At 38.9% G+C, this 21,068-nt stretch overlaps 1 protein-coding gene and 1 pseudogene across 1 annotated transcript; both read right to left on the bottom strand.

Annotated features, from left to right (window-relative positions):
- LOC149839737 (uncharacterized) overlaps positions 1-18,268 on the bottom strand; it is a 26,423-nt pseudogene extending 8,155 nt beyond the window's left edge.
- On the bottom strand, positions 17,943-21,068 carry LOC149839736 (protein SOSEKI 5-like). Its single transcript, XM_090004920.1, has 4 exons — positions 20,852-21,068; positions 20,676-20,745; positions 19,203-20,021; positions 17,943-18,451 (listed from the first exon to the last, which is right to left on the bottom strand). The coding sequence occupies exons 1-4, from the start codon at positions 21,066-21,068 to the stop codon at positions 18,280-18,282; spliced, it is 1,278 nt and encodes a 425-aa protein (XP_089861046.1). The 3' UTR covers positions 17,943-18,279.

Below are 21,068 nucleotides of genomic sequence, written 5' to 3'. Positions count from 1 at the left end.
TAAATATGGTAGAAAAAATAATTACCATGAAGCATGTTTTTTCCTTCGTTTGGTACAAGTTGATAGTGAGTTCCATTAAGAGTGAATTGTGCTCCCTTGATTCAGTTAGTCACTCTTCCAACTATGGCTCTGAAGTATGTTGTGTCATTCTATAATCAATAATCGAGAATTATATAATGGACTGGACTAGATGACAACAAAAGTGAGATGATAAAATTATAGCTTGCAACTAAAGCTATCATGAATGTTGGCATGTGCTCAGAACAAGATAAGATAGGTAGTATTCCCCTTTATTTTCTTCATGAGCATTGCAATTTTCCAAGTTCAGAGGTAAGAAAATAGGGCTCAAAGCAGATCAGCTAAACCTATTCTGAGCTCCCAATGCTAGATTGTCAGGTCCATGTACGATTGACACTAAATTTCCTGAACAAGCAACCTAGAAACCAATAGCCTGAGATGAGCTCAATTATGTAGGAACTGTGTTCAAGCCTTTCTCAGTTTGATCAAGCTTAAGTCAGGTTTCTGAGCTTGATATCTAATCTGGAAGAGATCGTGCAACCAAACCAAACTGAATGCGTCCCAGACAAGCACAGAGAAGGATGTGGACCGAAAATGTTGTAGATAGACTAGCTCGGATACCATGTAGACAAAGGTTCCCACTTTACAGTTTGCATAAATAATAACCACAACAACAACATGGTTTTATGATTAGTGGACTGAGTTCTTCAAAACATGCTTATACAAGATTTTCAGCTATAAGGCCCATGATTAAGGTTTTGGGCTGATACATAAGACTCATGTAGAGCAAACTGGAATCTTTTATAGAAAACAAGAAAGAAACCCGCAAATTTTTGTACACAAGAGTTTAACATTGTCAATAACATATTTTACCATCATTATCAGATTATGCAAATAGTCTAAGGAAACAATCTATAAACACTAACAATAAATAGAATATACCGATATTTATTAGGTAAATCTCCTAATAAATCTCCTAATAATAAACAACACATATCTATTAGGTAATGCTTCACAACAGTCCATCAAACATTGACAATTTCTTCACAAACAATGTACATTTTTACAAATGGTATGCATGCATCACACCTATGCCCATTATTTACTATTCAATGCCTACTATAAGAACAATAAAAAATCTATATCCAAGAGGTTTCACTACCAACATGATAAAATGGGAGAAAGAAGAACTTACAAAGAGGAGAGTTAATCAAACCTGAGAGCAAGTTCAAATCCGAGCCCTGATCCGAATTATATCTAATGTAGTTGAGTTGAATATGCATACAAATTTTATGTAGTTATGCTGGATCCTTTCAAAAAATTAGAAGTTTTAAACAATTGGGTCTGATACAAATCCAAATAGATATCCAACATCAAGTAGCTACCCACTCTAAGAAATTTGTGGATTAGCGACTGACGTAATTCATCGCTAATCCATCGTAAATCTGTCGATAAACTGTTTAGTGACGGATAACTTTCATCATAATTTCCTAGTCGCTAATTAGTGACAGAACATATATGTCGCTACTTTCGTCGCTAATTGGCGATGGATTAGCGAATGCCATGATCCATCGCAAGTCTATCGTTAATCCACAGAGATTTGGTTTTGCGATCGAAACATGTCCATCGCTATTGTAGCGACAGATTACATTCCATCGCAAAACATCAGCCGATTCAATTTTATGATAGATAAATATCCATCCCTAATCTATTGCTAAATTATAGGCCAATATTAATTAGCGACGAATATTATCCATCGCAAAAATTTTAAAAAATAAAAAAAATGTTTAAAATATAAATATCAAGAAAAAAATCTTGTTATACAATTTATATGATTTGTGTATAAAAAATAAAGTACACATAAAAAATACAAATACAAAGTAGGTGGAGAAAATTTAGCACAAGTTATAAGTGAAACAAAATTAATAACCTAGTATAATCCTTGCCAAGTTCTAATTTGTTATAAGTGAACATATACAAAGAGTTTCGTTTGAAACAAATTCAACAGATGAAGCTAATCCTCGCCAAGATTCAGAGCATAATCTTCTTCATTGTCTTGATCTGCCCCTCCATCCATACCCCTCCATCAGCTCCTCTACGCTGATCATCTCCAGCATCCTACAAGAGAACCGAAATGTTAATATTGATAAACAAAATATAATGAAATAAATTATATGCAATGCACCTAATCTAAGGCAATCAAAGTAACATGGTTGAATGACACATAGACTAACAATAAAGTGAAGGACATTAACAAAATTTAGAGGTTGTCAAAAAAATTTCATAGTGATGAAATCATGCTTATATGTATTCTAAGGTTGTCAAAAAACTTTCATAGTGATTCAATCATGCATATATGTGTTATAAGGCAGTCAAAAAAATTTCATACTAATACAATCATTTATATATTTGCTCTAATGAAGGCTAACCAAAAAAATTCATAGAGATTCAATCATGCAGTTATGTGTTCTAAGGTTGTCAAAAGAATGTCATAGTAATTCAAGCATGCATATATGTGCTCTAAGGTTGTCAAAAGAACTTTCATAGTGATTCAATCATGCATATATGTGTTATAAGGTAGTCAAAAAACTTTCATAGTGATGAAATCATGCTTATATGTATTCTAAGGTTGTGAAAAAACTTTTATAGTGATTCAATCATGCATTCATGTGTTCTAAGGTTGTCAAAAAAAATTCACAGTGATTCAATCATGTATATATGTGTTTTAAGGGTTGTCAAAAAAAAATCATAGTGATACAATCATGCATATATGTGTTCTAAGGCTGTTATAAAAATTGTATAGTGATTCAATCATGCATATATGTGTTCTAAAGGTGTCAAAAAAAATTATAGTGATTCAATCATGCATGTATGTGTTCTAAGGTTGTCAAATAAAATTTCATAGTGATTCAATCATGCATATATGTGTTCTAAGGTTGTCAAAAAAAATCATAGTGATTCAATCATGTATATATGTGTTCTAAGGGTTGTCAAAAAAAATCCATAGTGATTCAATCATGCATATATGTGTTCTAAGGTTGTCATAAAAATTGTATAGTGATTCAATCATGCATATATGTGTTATAAGGCAGTATAAAAAATTCATAGTGATTCAATCATGTATATATGTGTTCTAAGGTTGTCAAATAAACTTTCATAGTGATTCAATCATGCATATATGTGTTCTAAAGGTGTCAAAAAATTTCATATTGATTCAATCATGCATATATGTGTTCTAAGGTTGTTAAATAATCTTTCATAGTGATTCAACCATGCATATATGTGTTATGAGGCAGTCAAAATTTTTTTATAGTGATTCAATCATGCATATATGTGTTCTAAGGTTGTCAAAAAACTTTTATAGTGATTCAATCATGCAGATATGTGTTATAAGGCAGTCAAAAAACTTTCATAGTGATGAAATCATGTTTATATGTATTTTAAGGTTATGAAAAAACTTTTATAGTGATTCAATCATGCATATATATGTTATAAGGCAGTAAAAAAACTTTCATAGTGATGAAATCATGCATACATGTGTTCTAATGCTAGCAATAAAAATTTATAGTGATTCAATCATGCATATGTGTTTTAAGGCAGTCAAATTTTTTTATAGTGATTCAATTATGCATATATGTGTTCTAATGATAGCAATAAAAATTCATAGTGATTCAATCATTCATACCTGACGGGCACCAGAGTTCACGTTGAATGCAGACAAAGTTCTCCTGTTTCGAAAAAAGCTGCACAACTCATTACGAACAACGTCGGAAATGACTTCATGTAAAAAGTCATGCACCTCATTCGGGTACTCTTTCCATTGAGTGATCGGTTGTGGTAGATGCTAAAGTAGTGACTTTCCAATTTCCCGTATTACTTCTTATGACTCGAACCTTGCGTTGCACATGAATTGATACACATTAACAATTGACTATCGATATACACTATTTATAAGATAAATATTGGACAAGTGACAATATAATACTTACAGACGACTATCGATATATACTATTCGAATGAGTCATCGTGTGTCAGACTGAGAGGACCCTACATCCGGCGTTGTCTCGTGATGTGTACGAGTAACTGGTGTAGATGGGTCATGTGTAGACGAAACATCATCTACAAAACAATTAGTTAGAAATTCAAACAATGCACATATAAACTAATCAACTGTACATTTATTTAAATGATATACCTATTAAAGGATTATGTGAAGATGAAGGTTGATATTGGCTATCACTGAGCTGAGATCCTATAAAGATAATTAACAAGTAATAATTTTTATATCAATATTTAAGAAAAAACATAATAAAATCCTTTATTTAAATATAACACAAAGACATCTACCTAATGATATCCTACGACTTCCACTTAGTCTTCGACCACTGTGACCTCTATGAGCCATATTCTAACAAATAAAAATGTTATTTGGATCAGTTACATAACTCTTGATCTTAACATGGACATGATATATGTATGAAATATAAAGATTTAAAGGTCCTACATGAATCAGTTTTGTAACTACGTATGTACATGCTAAGTATGCATTGAATGTAACATGATATGCAATTCCATGAACATTGATATATAATTAAATAAAAAATAACTTCATGCAAGCATGGATACAGTCTCGTCAAATATGTACCTACAACAAACACATTCCAATATCCTGCTAACCACAACCATGACTAGCATGGACTCTGAACTAAAAAAATAAGAGCATATGAGAAACTGATGTGGTATGTATTACAAGATGTACTTCACTAGCTCGAGTATGTTTTCTCATCACTTGTTTGACTTTCATATTCTTCTTCTTCCTCATCACTTCATTGATTTTCATATTCTTCTTCTTTCTCCTCCTCCTCTTCGTCTTCTTGATTGGGTGTTCATCCACTTGGTATATCATTTGGATTGCATTCTTCCATACATGTGTCATCAAACAATGGAGATGTGACATGCAAACCATGTGTGACATCGTGACTATAAGAGAAGTGATACATATCATCTGATTGATAGTAATCACCCTCTTCAGCAATCTTGTCTTCCTGCAACCGATCATACTCGAGGTATAGTTTAAACTTTAGCTTGCAAACCGCTCACCATTCATTTCTATCTAACTTTCTTGTATTCGGATATGAAGTATAGTAAACTTGTTGAGCTTGCGAGGCTAATATGAATGGTTCATACGTTTCAAACCTTGATTTATGATTCACCTCCATAATGCCTGAGGCTTTGTCGAGTCTTGTTGATGTGAGATCAAACCAATGACACTTGAATAAAGTTATTGTGTTATTTATGCCTAAGTAAGTCAACTCCATTATTCCTAAGTAAGTCATCAGCATCTCTAAGTAAGTCATAAAATCTACTAGTTGCATCGTTTGTTACTTCTTTCTCTACCCTAGTTTGTACATCACAAAGACCCATAGCAGAACCCAGTTCTGGTCCTGCAACATCAAATATCAATTCCATATATGGATTATTGTGCACCACATCCACCTGTACGTCAAAATTGTTCTAAAATTCTTCACCATGAAGCATCCAATTCTGATAACCACTTACAAAACCCTTCATGTATAGATGATGTCTAATGTCATAAAGTTCTACAAATCAATTATTCTTACACATCGTGTAGAGGTACCTTATCCAACTAATGGGATCCACTGTACTAACACTTGTCGTTATAAATTCAATAAAACTGTCAACACGATCCATATATTCAATCTATACCTCATTATCAACTATCCTCTGGTACATCCATTCATGGTTTACAGTCATTTTATCTTATAATGTTACAGATATTATTTTTACCAGTTAAAAGAGAATCATAATAATGCATCGATAAAAAAAATATCAAATTTGTCATGCATTGTTATATATATATATATATATATATATATATATATATATATATATATATATATATATATATATCACAAAGATATTTAGAAAGATGAAATCACATTCATAAGCACGATACATTCAATTTAAGCATATTTTCAAAATATAATTTCACATGGAGGGCATAATTAATTCAAAAACAACTTCATGCAAGCATGGATACATGACACACACACACACACACACACATATATATATATATCACAAATATATTTAGAAAGATGAAATCACATTCATAAACATAATACATTCAATTTAAGCATATTTTTATAATACAATTTTATATGGAGGGCATATTTAATTCGAAAATAACTTTATGCAAGCATGGATACATGATACACACTGATGTATATATATATATATATATATATATATATCACAAAGATATTTAGAAAGATGAAATCATATTCATAAACACGATATATTCAATTTAAGCATGTTTTTATAATATAATTTTACATGAAGGGTATAATTAATTCAAAAATAACTTCATGCAATCATGAATACAGTCACGTTAAACATTGTAATACATTCAATCATTCATATCATAATAATGTCAAATATGTACCTGCAACAAACACACTCCAATAACCCGCTAACTACTATCATGACTAGCATAGACTCCAAACTACAAAAATAAGAGCACTTCTATTTTCATACATTCAAATCATGCTCAACATGATCTCCGAACTCAGGTAAAGCAGTCCTAGATATCCACAACTAAGTGAGTGTGTGAATATAAAAGTGTTGCATCCAAGAAAGTAAATAACATGTGATGCGCTTGCATCACTTACTCACCATGGGTATTCATCTGATTTGCATTATTTTTGCCTTTGCATTTTTATTTTTATTTTTTTTTGCATTACATTTTTAGCTGCATGCGATGCTTAGCACTAAGCATTGCGTAATTAGCTTAGCTACGTACCTGCAATACACATTTATATATTATAATGCATATTTATATACGACGAAGAGGGACGAGGGCGACAGTGAGAGGGGAGGCATAGTCGGGGCCGAACCCCTCCCTTGTAACCCAAGCAACAGGGAGGGGGTCTCGACCCCTCCCTTACAAAGAAGGAGAAACGGGAGGGGGCTGAGCCCCTCCCTCAAAACCCAAGAAAAAGAAAATAGGGATGGAACTTGACCCCTCCCTGACGAAAAAGAAGGAACAGGTGGAGCAAGGACCTTGCCCCCGCTTGCCGGAAACACCTAGGCAGTAAGGGCAAAGCCTCTACCGACCAGAAGGAATGAAGGACGGGCCCAAAGCCTCTGCCTCGTTCTTTGTCACAGGCGGCAAGGGGTGTGATCTCCCCTACCGACCTGTCGAAAAAACTGGTAAGGGTTCCCCTGCTTGCTGGTCGGAAAAGGGACACAAGCTGAGGCATAACCCCTGCCTGTCGGCCAAAAAAAAAACAAAGGACAGAAAGCCTCTGCCTGTCGGCCAAAAAACAGGAGACAAAGAGAGAGAGAGAGAGAGAGACCTGAGGGGGCCAGAAGGCAGAGGGTGTCGCCAGCGACAAATGGCGCACGGGGGTTCTGGCATTGGGTGGCCTCCGGTGAGGCGAGGATAGGGGCTCAGAGAAGGGAGCAGTGGTGGGGTGGATTCAGTCTGGGTTGCCGACGGCAGGTAGCCGGATGCAGGGAGGGCCGACGGAGGCAAAGGGAGCGATGAAGGCTAAGGCAGAGGGTTAGGGTTCTCTCACTGAGAACCCGATTTGGAGGTAATCAGAGAGAGGAGAGAGAGAGAAAGAGAATTTTGCACCTTAGACGAGCTTATATCGAAAAATAGCGATGGATTAGCGATGAAAAAGTTTCGTGTCAAAATCCGTCATTAAGTAGCAACGAAAAAATTCTGTCGGTAATCCGTCGCTAAGTTGCGATAGAGTTTGACACATAACTTTTCTGTCGCTAATCCATCGTTAATTAGCGACGGAGTTTAAGACAAAATATTTTTGTCGCTAATTCTACAACAAATTTCAATTTTAGCAGTGACTACTTTTCTCTCGCTAATCTGTCGCAACTTTGCGACGAAAATAATCCAGTGCCAATTTTCGTCGCTAATTAACATTTTTCTTGTGGTGATCCCAGTATCAGAAAAGGTCGAAGTCCAACATTAGCTACCCTAATATGAGAAAATATCCAATAATATAAGTATGAAAATCTGATCTAAATACTAATTTGGGTTTTATATTACGATCCATTTCAGAAAAGAAGGTTCTGAATTTGAATTAGATATCTGACCAAATCCATACATATGCAGCATATTTAAAAAAAATAGATTAGATAAGGGTAACGACCTAACCGAGTTCGGGTTCATGGGGTTTCACAGCCTAAGGCCCTGGTGAAGGCCGAGTCAGGTGCAACTATATTAGATCAATACCCGGAGCTGATCCCAATGCCAGCATCAAAACTTGGACTGTGACTAATACAAGAAGCCACACCAAAAAAATGTATGTTTTGGTGTGGCTTCTTGGTGGTACTGTTAACTATACATGATGAAATTTTGGTCATACAAACCTATATATTTGACATACATATATGCATGCATGCGAGCATGTATTATACTTTCTACCCACAATATATGATGTTTAAGCAGTCTTCTAAATCCCGCATCCACTTAATATATGACATTTACATTGGTGCAACCACTTATAAGCAAAAAGTATTTATGGTTAAAATGCTACGGTCTAGTAACCAATGAATTTTATGCTACAGATCTGTGAAGGTGATATGCAGAAGATGACTTTAAACATTGTCAACTAAGCCAAATTGAACAGCATATGACAATGGGAATCTTGCAGCTCCAACAAGATCTTCTTTTTCAGTTATGGATTGCTGAGGTGGTTATCCAATTCCAAACATATTCTGAGAAATCAACCATGTTCTCTATTCAAATGTCTTTCTTAACTCAATTAGATCAACAAGCAGCAAAAACCTGCATCACAACTTATATTTCCAATTCATTAGCTCTAAGAACAGTTTATTTGTCCATACTACTTGTAAAATCAAATTCACTAGTATTGAAATATTTAAAAATTAAAAAATTTAAAAATGACAAAAAATTTGCAATTATCATAGTTGGATCAGTTTAGATTAGAACCTGAAAAACTTGCTGCATGGCTTTGATTTGGTTCCTATACCAGTTGGAAAGGACTCCATTTTGTTGGACATTTCGGATCGGGTTCAACCTTGAGTGACCCCGTTTGACACAAGGCATCCTTAATGTAGGGTATTAGTGGGGAGGGGGGGTTACATGAATGTCATGCATGTAACATTCTCACTCTCTAACCCCCCGTTCTCCTCCCACTATAAATTGAGGCATGGTTGCTTGATGAGTGCAACAAAAGGTGCTCTTTTTCTCTCATTTGGGTTTGTTCACCATCGACTTGACGGCCTGAGCTCATCGTGGGCGTCAATAAGCTGAGAAGAACGCCGAGCACCCATGTCAATGCTCTTTTTGTCCATTTTCACTGTGGGGGCAAGTGTTTTGTTTATTACATTGCGGTTTATGCCTACACATTTCTGTTGCACGAGATTAGTTAAGTTCTTTCAGTTAAATGTCCTCAAATTTCTTGATCTTGATACTCCAACAAAAGACTCAAAAATTATGCATTCAGTCATTAATAAATAAAACATTATCTATGTTCACAACCTCTTTTAAATAATTACGCCGTCGGCATCGTTTAGGGGGATATCTAGCTTTTTACACTAAGGCCATGAATAACTGAGGTGTTTTCTTCTGGTTATCCCTAAAAAAAAAATCGGCCAAGTAAAATTTAAAAAAAACATAACAGTAAAAGAAACCCAAATTAAAATATAAAAAAAAAAGTATTAAAAAAGAAAAACTCCCCATGCAATATTTTGGAAAACATGAGCATCACGATATTTTGAATATGTTACAATGTATTGAATGCTATAAATGGCTACTAAAATATCGTATCTTTTATGATATTTTCAAAATTAATTGTCATTTTTCACACAGATCGCGTGTCAAACACAACAAATGAGTTTAACCTGAAGTAATGCTAGCTAATGCTTATCAGTGAAATTAGCACCAGAGTGCTTCAAAAGGACAGCTTAGAACTGCTGATTGGATATGTGTAATATGGGTCTAACTGATATGGGGACAGCCTTGGGAAACCATTATGGTTATTGGGTCAGCCAGGTCTGATGCAAGTCCTAGTTGGACAAGGACAATTTCCAGTTTTCATATCAGTTTGGTGGGAAAAAAATGTTACTGATTTGGGTCAAGTCACAACCTAATAAAACTAGGATCCGATGTCTATTATATTTAGTGGATCTGGATCTAGAACTACTTGAATCTGACCAGCTCAGCCTGATTATATATATATCAACAAATGCTTTTATCTTACACTATATTGATTGGAGACTAACACCAAAGTATGTGGGACCAAACCAAAATCCAAATTTCTTTTTATTATGTCATTTTTTCATCAACCACCACATCCATGAAAAATAACATGTGAAGCGTCGAAACAAATAGCTGAAAAGGTACCCATGTTTCACACATTATTATAGGGTAATTCACAAAAAGATGCCTAACTTATAGCTATTTACAGAAAGCTGGTTCACATTTTGATAATTACCTTTAGCCGCCTGATTTTATAATTTATGTTTCAAAGACATACTTGGTTTTTCAGTTGACCTTTAATTGTTTAGACAAACAAAGTGAATACATTACTCTCATTTTTTTGAACGAAAGGGTCATAAGATCACATGAGTTGTTCTACACAAAAGGGCAAATTGTCATTTTATATCTTAGGTGGTATTTGAAATGTATTCAGATAAATTAGGTGGTTTAATGTAGCAACACGAACATTGGGTCGCTTTTTGTAAATAGATAAGAAGTTAGGCATCTTTTTTATAAATTACTCCAATATTTTTTTCCCATCTCTTTCCTTGTAAAATGCTTCACGTGATAAGCAAACCCTATGGCCTAAGTTGTTCTCTAGAGCTAAACAGAGCCTCCATAGTGGCAAGAATTCTTGGATTTGACAACACGGATTTCTCACTTACATCATTGTTTTTTCTCCTAAAAATAGAAAAAAAATGTTTCTTTAATTTCTCCTATAGTCATAGGTAGAGTATGGATTCAGTATCTTGCATGTTCTATAAATAGATGTGATCTGTATAGTCTATTTGTATTGGTAAAGTGGGTTTTTAAAAGAATCTAAAAATTAATTGGATATATTTTACCGAATCTTTACAATGAAAAAAATCTAGTTTTTTTTTGTCAAAACAATTCAATTCAGAGCATATTTTTCCAATAAACATATGACAATAAACGCATCTAAAACTAGGGATGGCAGTGGACCAGGGGAAAACGGAGCCCACCCATCCTCGCCCCGTTTGGACCGAGGATGGAGGCTTAAATCAAAACCCGTGCGGGGATGGACTTACGCTTTCCCCCGGCCTGTTTCCATCCCAATCCCCGCCTTACCCCACCCTGCCCCGTCTCCAATCCTTTTTTAGGGATGGCAATGGATCAATAAGAAACGGGACCGCCCCCACCTTGCCCTGTTTGTACCGGGATGGAGGACATAGAACGGGGATGAAGGTTAAAATCAAAACCCGTGCGAGAATGGAGGTAGGGATGGAGGGCAGGATTTTGAAACGGGGCGAGGGTGAAGACCTTGTCCCCCACCCCGGTCCACTGCCACCCTATCTACAACTTCAAATTACTGAAAAAAAAAAAACTTGCATTTCTAACTTTTACAAGTGGTCTATACCGAGTCCGTACTTAAATAGGGAGGACAGACCAACTATTCAGCTAAGATATGTAAAGGGATATACGGAATATGACCAAGTTTATGCAACAAACATTTCTTTATGAAATCTGCATTTTGCACGGATGAGTTCATGAACTTTGTCTGATGCTCCATGTGACGCCTAAACATACACCTAGGCCATCAAAATTGGTCGTATCCTGTCTCATAGCTTGGGCCCTCGATAAGATTGCTTCAACTTAAAACCAAATTGATGAATTTTTATTTTAGTTCTCAATCATTTATCTACTTACATGACTAATAAAATCTTTGGTAATGTAGGCTAGTCTCCACATAAATTCCCAGAAGGTTTGTGGCCAATTAGGGGGGTAAATGATTCGGGTTTCGTTCAAATATCCAAACAAAATCATGTCCATTTTGGTAACACAACTCTATCCCAATTACCACTCAGACTTGGATTCAATCGTTATACTTTTGCATCTGATCGAATCCTAGTTTAAATCAAAATCCGATCCGATTACATGCAAATATATATCCAATTAGAGTATGCAGCCTAATCATTTATGCATTTTTTTATATATTTACACAAAGAAACCACCCCCAGGATCAGAGACCTAGTTGCACTCATTTTGCTTGCCATACTTACGATCATTGTCTTGGCAGTGTAAAACTCCGTGGGCTTACCCTTTGCCCCCAGGGAGTCATCACACTTCTACTTACGCAAGGGGTGATGCCCATGGGATTTGAACTTAGACCACTTGCCTAGCGGCCTATGCCCCATCCCACTAGGCCAAACCCCTTTGGGTCTAATCATAATATAATAATAAATGAAATTGTAACTAAAAACAATGAGAGAAAAACTTACTTGGATGTGCTGATTAGTTGAGATCCATAGTCAATCCTTCTTTGAACAATTCAGAATCCCTAGCATGATTCTTCATCAACTTTAATATCATCTCTTTTTGTTCTTTGAGAATTATTTTATTTTACTGGTAACAATGTCAAATCCTTTCCTAACTTCTCTATCCAATGTGACCATTTTATCAAAAAAAAAAGGGATAATCATATATGTGCTTTAGTCTAAATCCAAATAGGACTCTAAAAGCATGATTGAAAGTGGAAAAAAGACAAAAAATCCGAGTAGAAAAGGTATAGGTTTTCCCAATTGTTCCATATGAGAGAAATTTTTTGACATGAAAATTTTTGTACAAACCTCAATTTTTCATGTCTATATCTCTAGAAATTTAAATAAATTTTCATTTTCAAGCTGACATCTCTGTTAATTCTATTTTCACACATTATACAAAGAAAAGCCAACATTTGCATAAAACCTCTCATAAAGTAATTTTTTCTTTTTAGATGATTTTTTTTTTCAAACATGGCCTAAATCCAATTAACCAAATTCTGACTAAATCCTAAACAAAATTATCATCCTGTTGTAAAGTTGAAATTTCCTAAAATTAGGTCCCAACTCTCATGCATTAAGATGGCGACATCCTAGCCACCAATATCAAGAGTCCGGATCTGGTGCAATCACATGGCACAAAATTTGTGCATTAAGCACCTGATTGCCCTCCATCAAGCCTTGGGCCCCACAACTGACAGGCTCTATCCCTAAGATGGAGGGTGATCCGGTTCTTAATGCACAAATATTTGTGCAATCATGTCGCACCTGATTTTTTCACCTTCATCCTAGGCAATGCAACCCCATGTGTTCTTCATACCCTGGGGCCCACCTAAGATTAGTTCTCTTTAAATTACATCAATGAAAATTCTTGTCATAAAGATATAGAATAGGTCCCTAGTGCATCGTGTAGGCCATGCCATTGAAATTTTCTATAATTAAGTTGATTTGTACTCTGCACTCTGCAGTGTGCATAACTCAATCTGCCATCACCTTAGCTGTGAAGAACTTGGCATGAGACAGCATAATAAAGAGCAGCACACTTTTTGTGCAGTAGTTCCAGCAAAATGGCACTACCCTCAACATCCACATTAAAGGTCTTATGTGATGCAACTAAGGCTGGAATCCACATGATTTTATTTTGAAACTTATTGCTTGCAAAAACACTTCAATCATTTTCTTCACCCTATTTTATATGACATTAAACATATATAAAATATATCTATTACTACCTAATGAGCTTATATTCTCTTTAATAGGAAATAAATGCCCTTTTAAGCTCTCTTTTAAAACTGTACCCAGCACCAAAATTGTTTGGTTCCCAGCCCTAAATACAACATCATGTTGATTCTCGTATTTGGGGTCCAGCCTATGACAATCCAGGCCGAGGCCGGGGCTGGGGCCTAGCCTTTCACTAAGCCAATGATGCAAATTGTAAGCGAGGGCGCAATCGGGTCTAAATCTTCTGTTTGGATCTATGTTTTATATTTAGCTTTTCACTTAGATCATTTGGTGTCTGTTTTTTAGATCTATATTAGAACTAGTGTTTTCTTATTTTTTTATAAATAGTGATTATAGAGACTCTTCACAGTGGTGAATCGATTTTGATAGTTATTTTCATTATTAATTTGTAGTATATTTTATTTTATCATAGATTAACAGATGGTAGTTCGTAGACCATAGATCTTCAAGATCCCATTTTGATGTCTTCATCAGCCAAGAAGCTTGAATGGGTCAGACAAGGCTCCTGTGGCCAATCTATCTATATGTGCATCTCTAATTATGAGTGTTGCCCCAAATTGCTAATGTCATTGGATTGTCACACTTTTCAGATTGAATCCAAACACGTCTTAGGAAAAAGAGGCAAAAGAAAAACTCTTCAACCAAGAATCCCCACCAGGATAGGGTCACGTTTGGAGGCAGGCAAAAGATTGGGAAAGTTCTGCACGAAATGTGAAAAGATTGAATCTTCAAATCCCATACTAAGCAAGTGAAAATCTTTTCATACGAAAAAGATTGCATTTTTTCAGCATTTTCGCAATCTTACACATGAGAAATTTCTACACCTAAAGAGGGTGTTTGATGCTATGAAATTTATCTGTGATAAAAATCCACTGTGGGTAACCCAGCTGCTTTTTAGCTCCATTTTTTTAGGATAAACACCCCCCAAAACGACCAAAAAAGTGGGGGAACTTTTGATAATTTGATGGGGCGCATGGAGCTAGGGCTGGACAATGAGCGGGCTGGGCCAGCCCAGCCCGTTTAGTGGACAGGCTTGACCCGGCCGTTGAGCAATCGGGTTGGGCTTAGACTTGTTTTGGGTCGGGCTTGGGTCCAACACAAAACCCACACCCTGCCAGTTAGGCCCATGGGCCTAATTCAGACCGGCTCGGGTTGTAAGCCATCGTATATTCACAACATTTCTCATTCGTGTCCTTGAATTCATAGGTTGTTTTAGAAAAAATCTTTAAAATGCAAAAGAATACATGGAATCCAAGATGAATCCATTTTTTTTAATAACATACTAAACCCGATCTGAATTATATATATATATATATATATATATATATATATATATATATATATATATATATATATATATATATATATATATATCAAACCCATGCTGGCCCATGATTTTGTCGGATCGGGTTGAAGCCCAGTCCGGGTTGAGCCTTCTTCCGAAAACTAGGCCCAAAACCAACCCGTTTGGGCCGGGCCACGGTCCACCCGACCTGTTGTCCAGCCTTACATGGAGCCCACCAAAAACTGAAAGTTTTTCCTTGATGAAGAAATTGTCAGCACCATCAAACACCCTTAAAGAGGTGAATAAATGGTGGTAAAAATTTTCTTTCCCCATGCATCTCATGCTTTTTGCATCATAATCTTTCATATGAAAATTCAATTTCCTTATGAAAATTTTACCACTTTATATGAAAATTCAACCTACTCGCTTTTTTTTTATGATGAAGAACCCTCATCAAAGCAAGGAAAACCCAAGGTGGGGCCGATGACCAACCTGCCTTACGTGGGGCCCACCTCTAAAAGCTATGGAGACACACCTATGTGCCAGCAGAGTTTGATCTGGTGCCTTCATCTCAGCACCCTCACTACAGTGGCGGAGCCAGAAGTTTTTTTGTTGGGTGGGCAGACTTCGGGTGGTGATCATCGACCTCTGTCGGTGGCGCAGTGGCACGAAGCTTCCATGGTGGTGAAGATCATACATCGAGATCGAAAGCCTGTTTCGGTAGTTGAGCCACCTCCTTCTCGGTGGTGATCCAGCAGCAAGCCGAAGGTCTTCCAACTGAGGTGCCTCCTCAGCTCTCTCTCGGAGGGGACGGTCCTCGCCACAGCATTGAGTCAGAGCAACTCTGTATCGCAGGGAGGCGTGATCTCCACTCTTGCACGACCCTGCTCTGATCTTCTTCGACAAGCATTCGCAAGGAAAGAATGCAACCTCCAAATCGTGGGGAATGAAGAAGAATACCCGAGTAGTATCATATTTCAACTCGGTTTTTAATTCTGGGGTGGGCGACCCTTGGCTCCGCCACTGCCTCACAACCATCCTGTGGGCGACGCAGGCGACCCCCACTGCTAACCTACCTACCTAATATGGCGCCCGCACCTACTTGGTTATCAACTAAAATCCATCAATTCCTTTGCGTCTGCAACTATCCCTGGAAATGATATTGGCTGAAGGAGAACTTTCTTTCCTGTGATTGCATTCTGACATATTTCTAGGAATATGCCAAAAGCAAGAACACAAAAATGAAAGGTCATATAAAGTTGAATATTGTACCTTCTGAGCCCGAGTTCGATCATACCGATTGTTCAATCACCGCGTCAAATACGATACCCACAAACAAATGTATTGTCCCTTCAGCAGTTTTGCCCTCCAAAAGATGAAAACTTTATAGTATGGCAGTATAAGCACTCTGCAATGCCTCAAAGAGGGGATGTAATTGATGTTTTGCCGGTTATGGTAAAGGGTCCGTGATCCAGACAAGTGATGGAAGAGCTAAGCAAGATACGTCACCATGACAATGATGGTTTCCTTGGGGGGAAAAGGATTAAGGCAGTCATCGGGCTGGATGTTTGTCGAGCATGGGATCTGACCCGGATCTAAATTTCAAAACATCGGCATAAAAATACCGACCTAAACATATTATAGCAGGATTTAGTCTAGGACTTCCGTCGGATATCCAACCAGACCCGATCAGATAACAAGTGTGTTATACTACTTTCAAGTAAAAATGCTGATTGACATTAACTTCCCATTTTCTCAACACGACAAAACCTGAACTTGGTACCAGCTGGACTGGATGTCAACGAAGTAGATAAAGCTGTATCTTTATGGGTCGGATATCCGATCCATTTCACAGCCCTGAAAAGGACACATTTTTGTGGAACAACGCTTCTTTTCATGGCCTGTGGATAGGAGTGTCATCGAATCTGGTCTGGTTTGGATCCAGGTGAGTCCAAATCTGGATTTGTTTTGAAGTGAAAGTACCAGGTCTAGATCTGGATCCTATCGGGTCTACTATACCTGGACCCTATATGAATTACATGAACCAGATCTGGTCCATACCCGGTAAAATAATAGATATTTTATATCGACAAATCACGGTTATTAATCGAAACTTGGGTCGGATCCGGGTCTGGTATGAAATTTGATCACGTTAAGAAATTCCGCGTCGGTACTGCCTATGGCATCCAAACACGAGAACCCTTTGTCCAGAGTCCAGACAGTGGTGTCCATCAAAGCCAGCTGTAGCTTGTAGTGCCTCTACCCTAAGGATGGTTTATTTTATCTCGTACGTTGCGTTTTACTGACCACCAAGTGAATAATTACAAAGTTTTTTTTTACTTAACTTAAAAAGTGCCAGATATGATAAAAAATCCAGAACATCATTTTTCACTATTTTTTCTATCCAACTCTGACTGTCCCCAACTAGAGAATCATTATCAGCTAGAAAACTCCAAATTTTGGTTGGTAAAATATTCTATTTATTTGGAGTCAAGAATGATTAAATGCACTGACCAACGGACTTTAAAAAAAAATGAACTGATTTATTCAACTTATTGGCCATACGAGGGTTAAAAAAAAAACACTTGGATATCATTTTTAACCGTTTTTTTTTAACTTCCTCTTTTATATATTTCCTAAAAAAAATTCCTGAGACGTATTCTATTAAAGTCTGAATTCTGAAAAGGACCTTGACCGCCTGCAGTGTTATTATGGTCGACAAAGCGATGTTTGTAACTTCTGCCACTGAACCTTCCAGGCTGAATACTCTCTCTCAAAGAGTCCAAGGGAAGGAACAAAAAAAATGGCGCAAGAATCAAAACCGTATAAGAAAGAAGAACGTGGAATGTTAGAGCTATGTAAAGGTGAACTGCTGTAAACGAAACGTTAGGACTTAGGACAAAAACCATTCACACTCCCCGAGCCCAGTACCAAACTCCCCCACACACACAAGATCCCCGTATCAAACTCCTTACAAAACCACTACAACCATAGTCAATAATAGGTCCCACTATCGAGAGAGAGAGAGAGAGAGAGAGAGAGAGATTTACACATGCCCAGCAAGAAACCCCGGCCCAACTCGCCGTGCCCTGCAAGGCGTAGCACGGAGAGTGCGTGGCGGTGCGACGCCCTCCTCTCATAGGAACCAACAGCTTCCAAAGCGAACACACGCATATCTTACGCGCTTACTCGGTGGTGGCTCGCTTAGTGGGCTCGTCGGTGATGCGCTTGCTGCTGCCATGAGGGCTGCGCGATACGGCGCTCCCGTCCTTCCCGCCCGATCTCGTGGCCTTCCTCGGGATGCACTTGGCCCGTACTCCCTCCGTCTCTTCCTCCGTCACCTCCGATCTGTCCGCCCTGCACAACCCAACAAAGCTCTTTTACTGTACAATGCACGGTGATAACGATAGACGGGATCAATACTCCGGATGTGCCAAACCGGACAACCGTTGCCTTCCCTACAGCCCTACAGCCTTCCACGCGTTTAAATGCAACTCTGGTACCTCTCTCTGGCTTTACGGTTTTACGCATATTCGTGGTACGCGGTTAACCGGAAGATAAAAACAAAAAGGAAAATTTTACTGCGTCGGGTGAAAAAACTGACCCGAGGTTTGCATCAAGCAGGCCAAAGGTCAACCCACGAACCCATTACTACCGCCACCTTCTGCAGAACTGCGCTGCAGAGTGTGCAGCTTTAGTTAGACGGCATTGGAGAACTCGCCCGCCCTAAACGGAGTCCAAGTCAAGCCCACCTAATACCAAACCGAGCCACGCATCAACTGACCGGGTGGGTCCACACATCCCGCTTCGAACCAATGGTTGAGTTGGTGACTCGAGTCAAACTCAGCCAGTGGTCTCATCGCCCAACTAATTTCAGAAATGCTGGCCCAAGAAGCTCGAGTCTCCATGCCTGTTTCACAGAGATACGTGTCCGACCCAGCACACGACTTGTTAAAAACGCAAGTTTCGAAACAACGCCCCTCTCATAGTGCTACAGTCGTGTCGGTTCAACGTGTCCGATTCGTGTTATCCAAGTGACGTTCCTTGCTTACTCAAGAAAGGAAAAGGAAGAGTAGAGAAAAGAGAGAGCAGCCAATTACTGGTTTACCTATCTGCGTTGTAGGAGGACGACCTCTGCAGACGAGGGACCTCCTCGGCGGCCCTCTGGTCCTTCTGGATCTCGATCAGGCTCCCGCTGAAGTACTGCTTCTCCTCCAACCGGACCCTCGCCGCGAGCTTCGGGTTCTCGCCCAGGCAGCACTCCAGCTCGCCGGCGGGGCACGCCCTCTGGTGGCGGTGCGGCCGCGGCCGGTTGACCAGCACGGAGCCGCAGGAGATGAGCTGCATCAGCACGGCCGAGGCCCTCACCTTCGCGTGGTTCACCATCCGCACCGAGAGCTCCGCCGGCGACCCCTCGGCCATCCGGAAGCTCCCCAGCCGGTCGTCGTCCTTCATCATCGCCTCGACCGTCTCCGGATGATCCTTGCCGTCCGTCCCGGACGACGGGCTCGAGGTAGACGGAGGTGGCGACACTTCCTCCACGTTCAGCTCCGTCGATGCCGCCTCGGCGGCCTCTCTCCGGCCGCGCCTCCTCTGGTCGTCCGTCTGCGTCGCGGCGTCCGCGGCCTTCCCGGAGATTTCTGCCAGAGACTCCGATTTGTAGACCTTGTACCTCGTCTGGTGTACGGTTTTCCGGCCAAGAAGGGGACCCGAGTCACCGGATCGCTCGTTGCTGCTGGAGGAAGCTTCCGGAGAGAACTCGCGTTGCTGCTTGGGTTCTTTGGACGAGCCAGAAACAGATGAGACCTTCGCCGGAGGAAGATAGTTGACGATCTCCGACCCCTTGAGTACGTATTCGTGGCCGTGGATCGGGTAAATGAAGTCGTTCTCGGAGAGATCGTGCCAGACGAACCCGTTCTTGTAGCTCCTGCAAGAACGAAGAGGAAATCCGGAAGAATCAGTTCCACAGCAGAATTTCTCACCGGAGAAATATCACGAAATCAGAGATATTCGACAGAGAAGAAAGTATTAAGGAGAAAATGACGCAATTAGGCGGGTAAATTGCGGAAGATGATAGGAAAACCAACAGATTAGTAAAAGTGTGCACACATTCGAAAATGACGGATCAAAGAAACGAGGCGAGATCACCGGATTTTTTATTAGGACGAAATATTTAAAAAAAAGTACACCGAAATAAAATGATCTTACTAATAAAAAAGAGTGAGATTGGTGAGATGGATAGACTATGGAGAAGTAGCAGAGATTAGTACGATATTGAAGAAAAACAGCACAAATTAATGGAATATTATAGAGATTTTAGCAAGAAAATGAAAAAATAAATCAGGAAAAAAGATAACGAAAAAATCCACAAACTAACAAATCCGAAAGAAGAAAAAAAGGCCTAAAAATATATCCACAACAAAATGAAAAAACGAAAAAAATAAAAAATACTTAGGGGTAGTTTATCTTTTTTTCGAATGAGAAAACTACAATTCATGAACCAAAAGAAGATGAAGGAAGAACGAGAAATCAATGCAAGGAAAGGTAAGAAAGGAAAAGAGAAAGGAAAAAAGATTCGTACCTTTTGGACGACCAGGAGTACATAGAGGCGATTCCCTTCCCTCTGAGGAGGTTGAGACGGCTCATCACGTCTGGAAAGAACAAGAACTACCCGATCGATTCAAACTTCAAAGATTCGCAAGAACGAGAAAGAAAAAAAACAAGAAAACCCTAGCGTGATCGAGAAGACTGGCTCACCTCTGAGGTAGAGGCCCTCAGTGGAGGAGAGGGGGACCTCCATGAAGTGGGGGTGCTCGAGCTGGCCGTTCCGGCAGAGGTAATAGACGAGGGGCACCCTCCGCTCCTGCCTCGCCCTCGGCTCCGTCCACACCTTCTTCCGCTCGGGGCTTATCTCCCGGCTCTTCCTCGTCGGAATCTCCACCCTCCCCCCTCCTCCTCTGGCTCTTACCGCCAT

The sequence above is a fragment of the Nuphar pumila genome, chromosome 4, assembly GCF_984573655.1.
Source record: "Nuphar pumila chromosome 4, dmNupPumi1.hap1.1, whole genome shotgun sequence".
In the NCBI taxonomy this organism is placed as follows: Eukaryota; Viridiplantae; Streptophyta; class Magnoliopsida; order Nymphaeales; family Nymphaeaceae; genus Nuphar; species Nuphar pumila.
The sequence above is the reverse complement of the archived record's forward strand: the minus strand, read 5'-3'. Positions and strand labels throughout refer to the sequence as shown.

What these genes read in the sequence shown, in the direction of transcription:
- LOC149839736 (XM_090004920.1), bottom strand. Translation starts at nt 21,068, where the DNA reads ATGGCGGTAAGAGCCAGAGGAGGAGGGGGGAGGGTGGAGATTCCGACG. An exon ending in TGAGGGCCTCTACCTCAGAG is followed by an intron (nt 20,746 to 20,851) that starts GTGAGCCAGTCT and finishes TGTTCTTTCCAG; the next exon opens with ACGTGATGAGCCGTCTCAAC. An exon ending in TACTCCTGGTCGTCCAAAAG is followed by an intron (nt 20,022 to 20,675) that starts GTACGAATCTTT and finishes TCGTTCTTGCAG; the next exon opens with GAGCTACAAGAACGGGTTCG.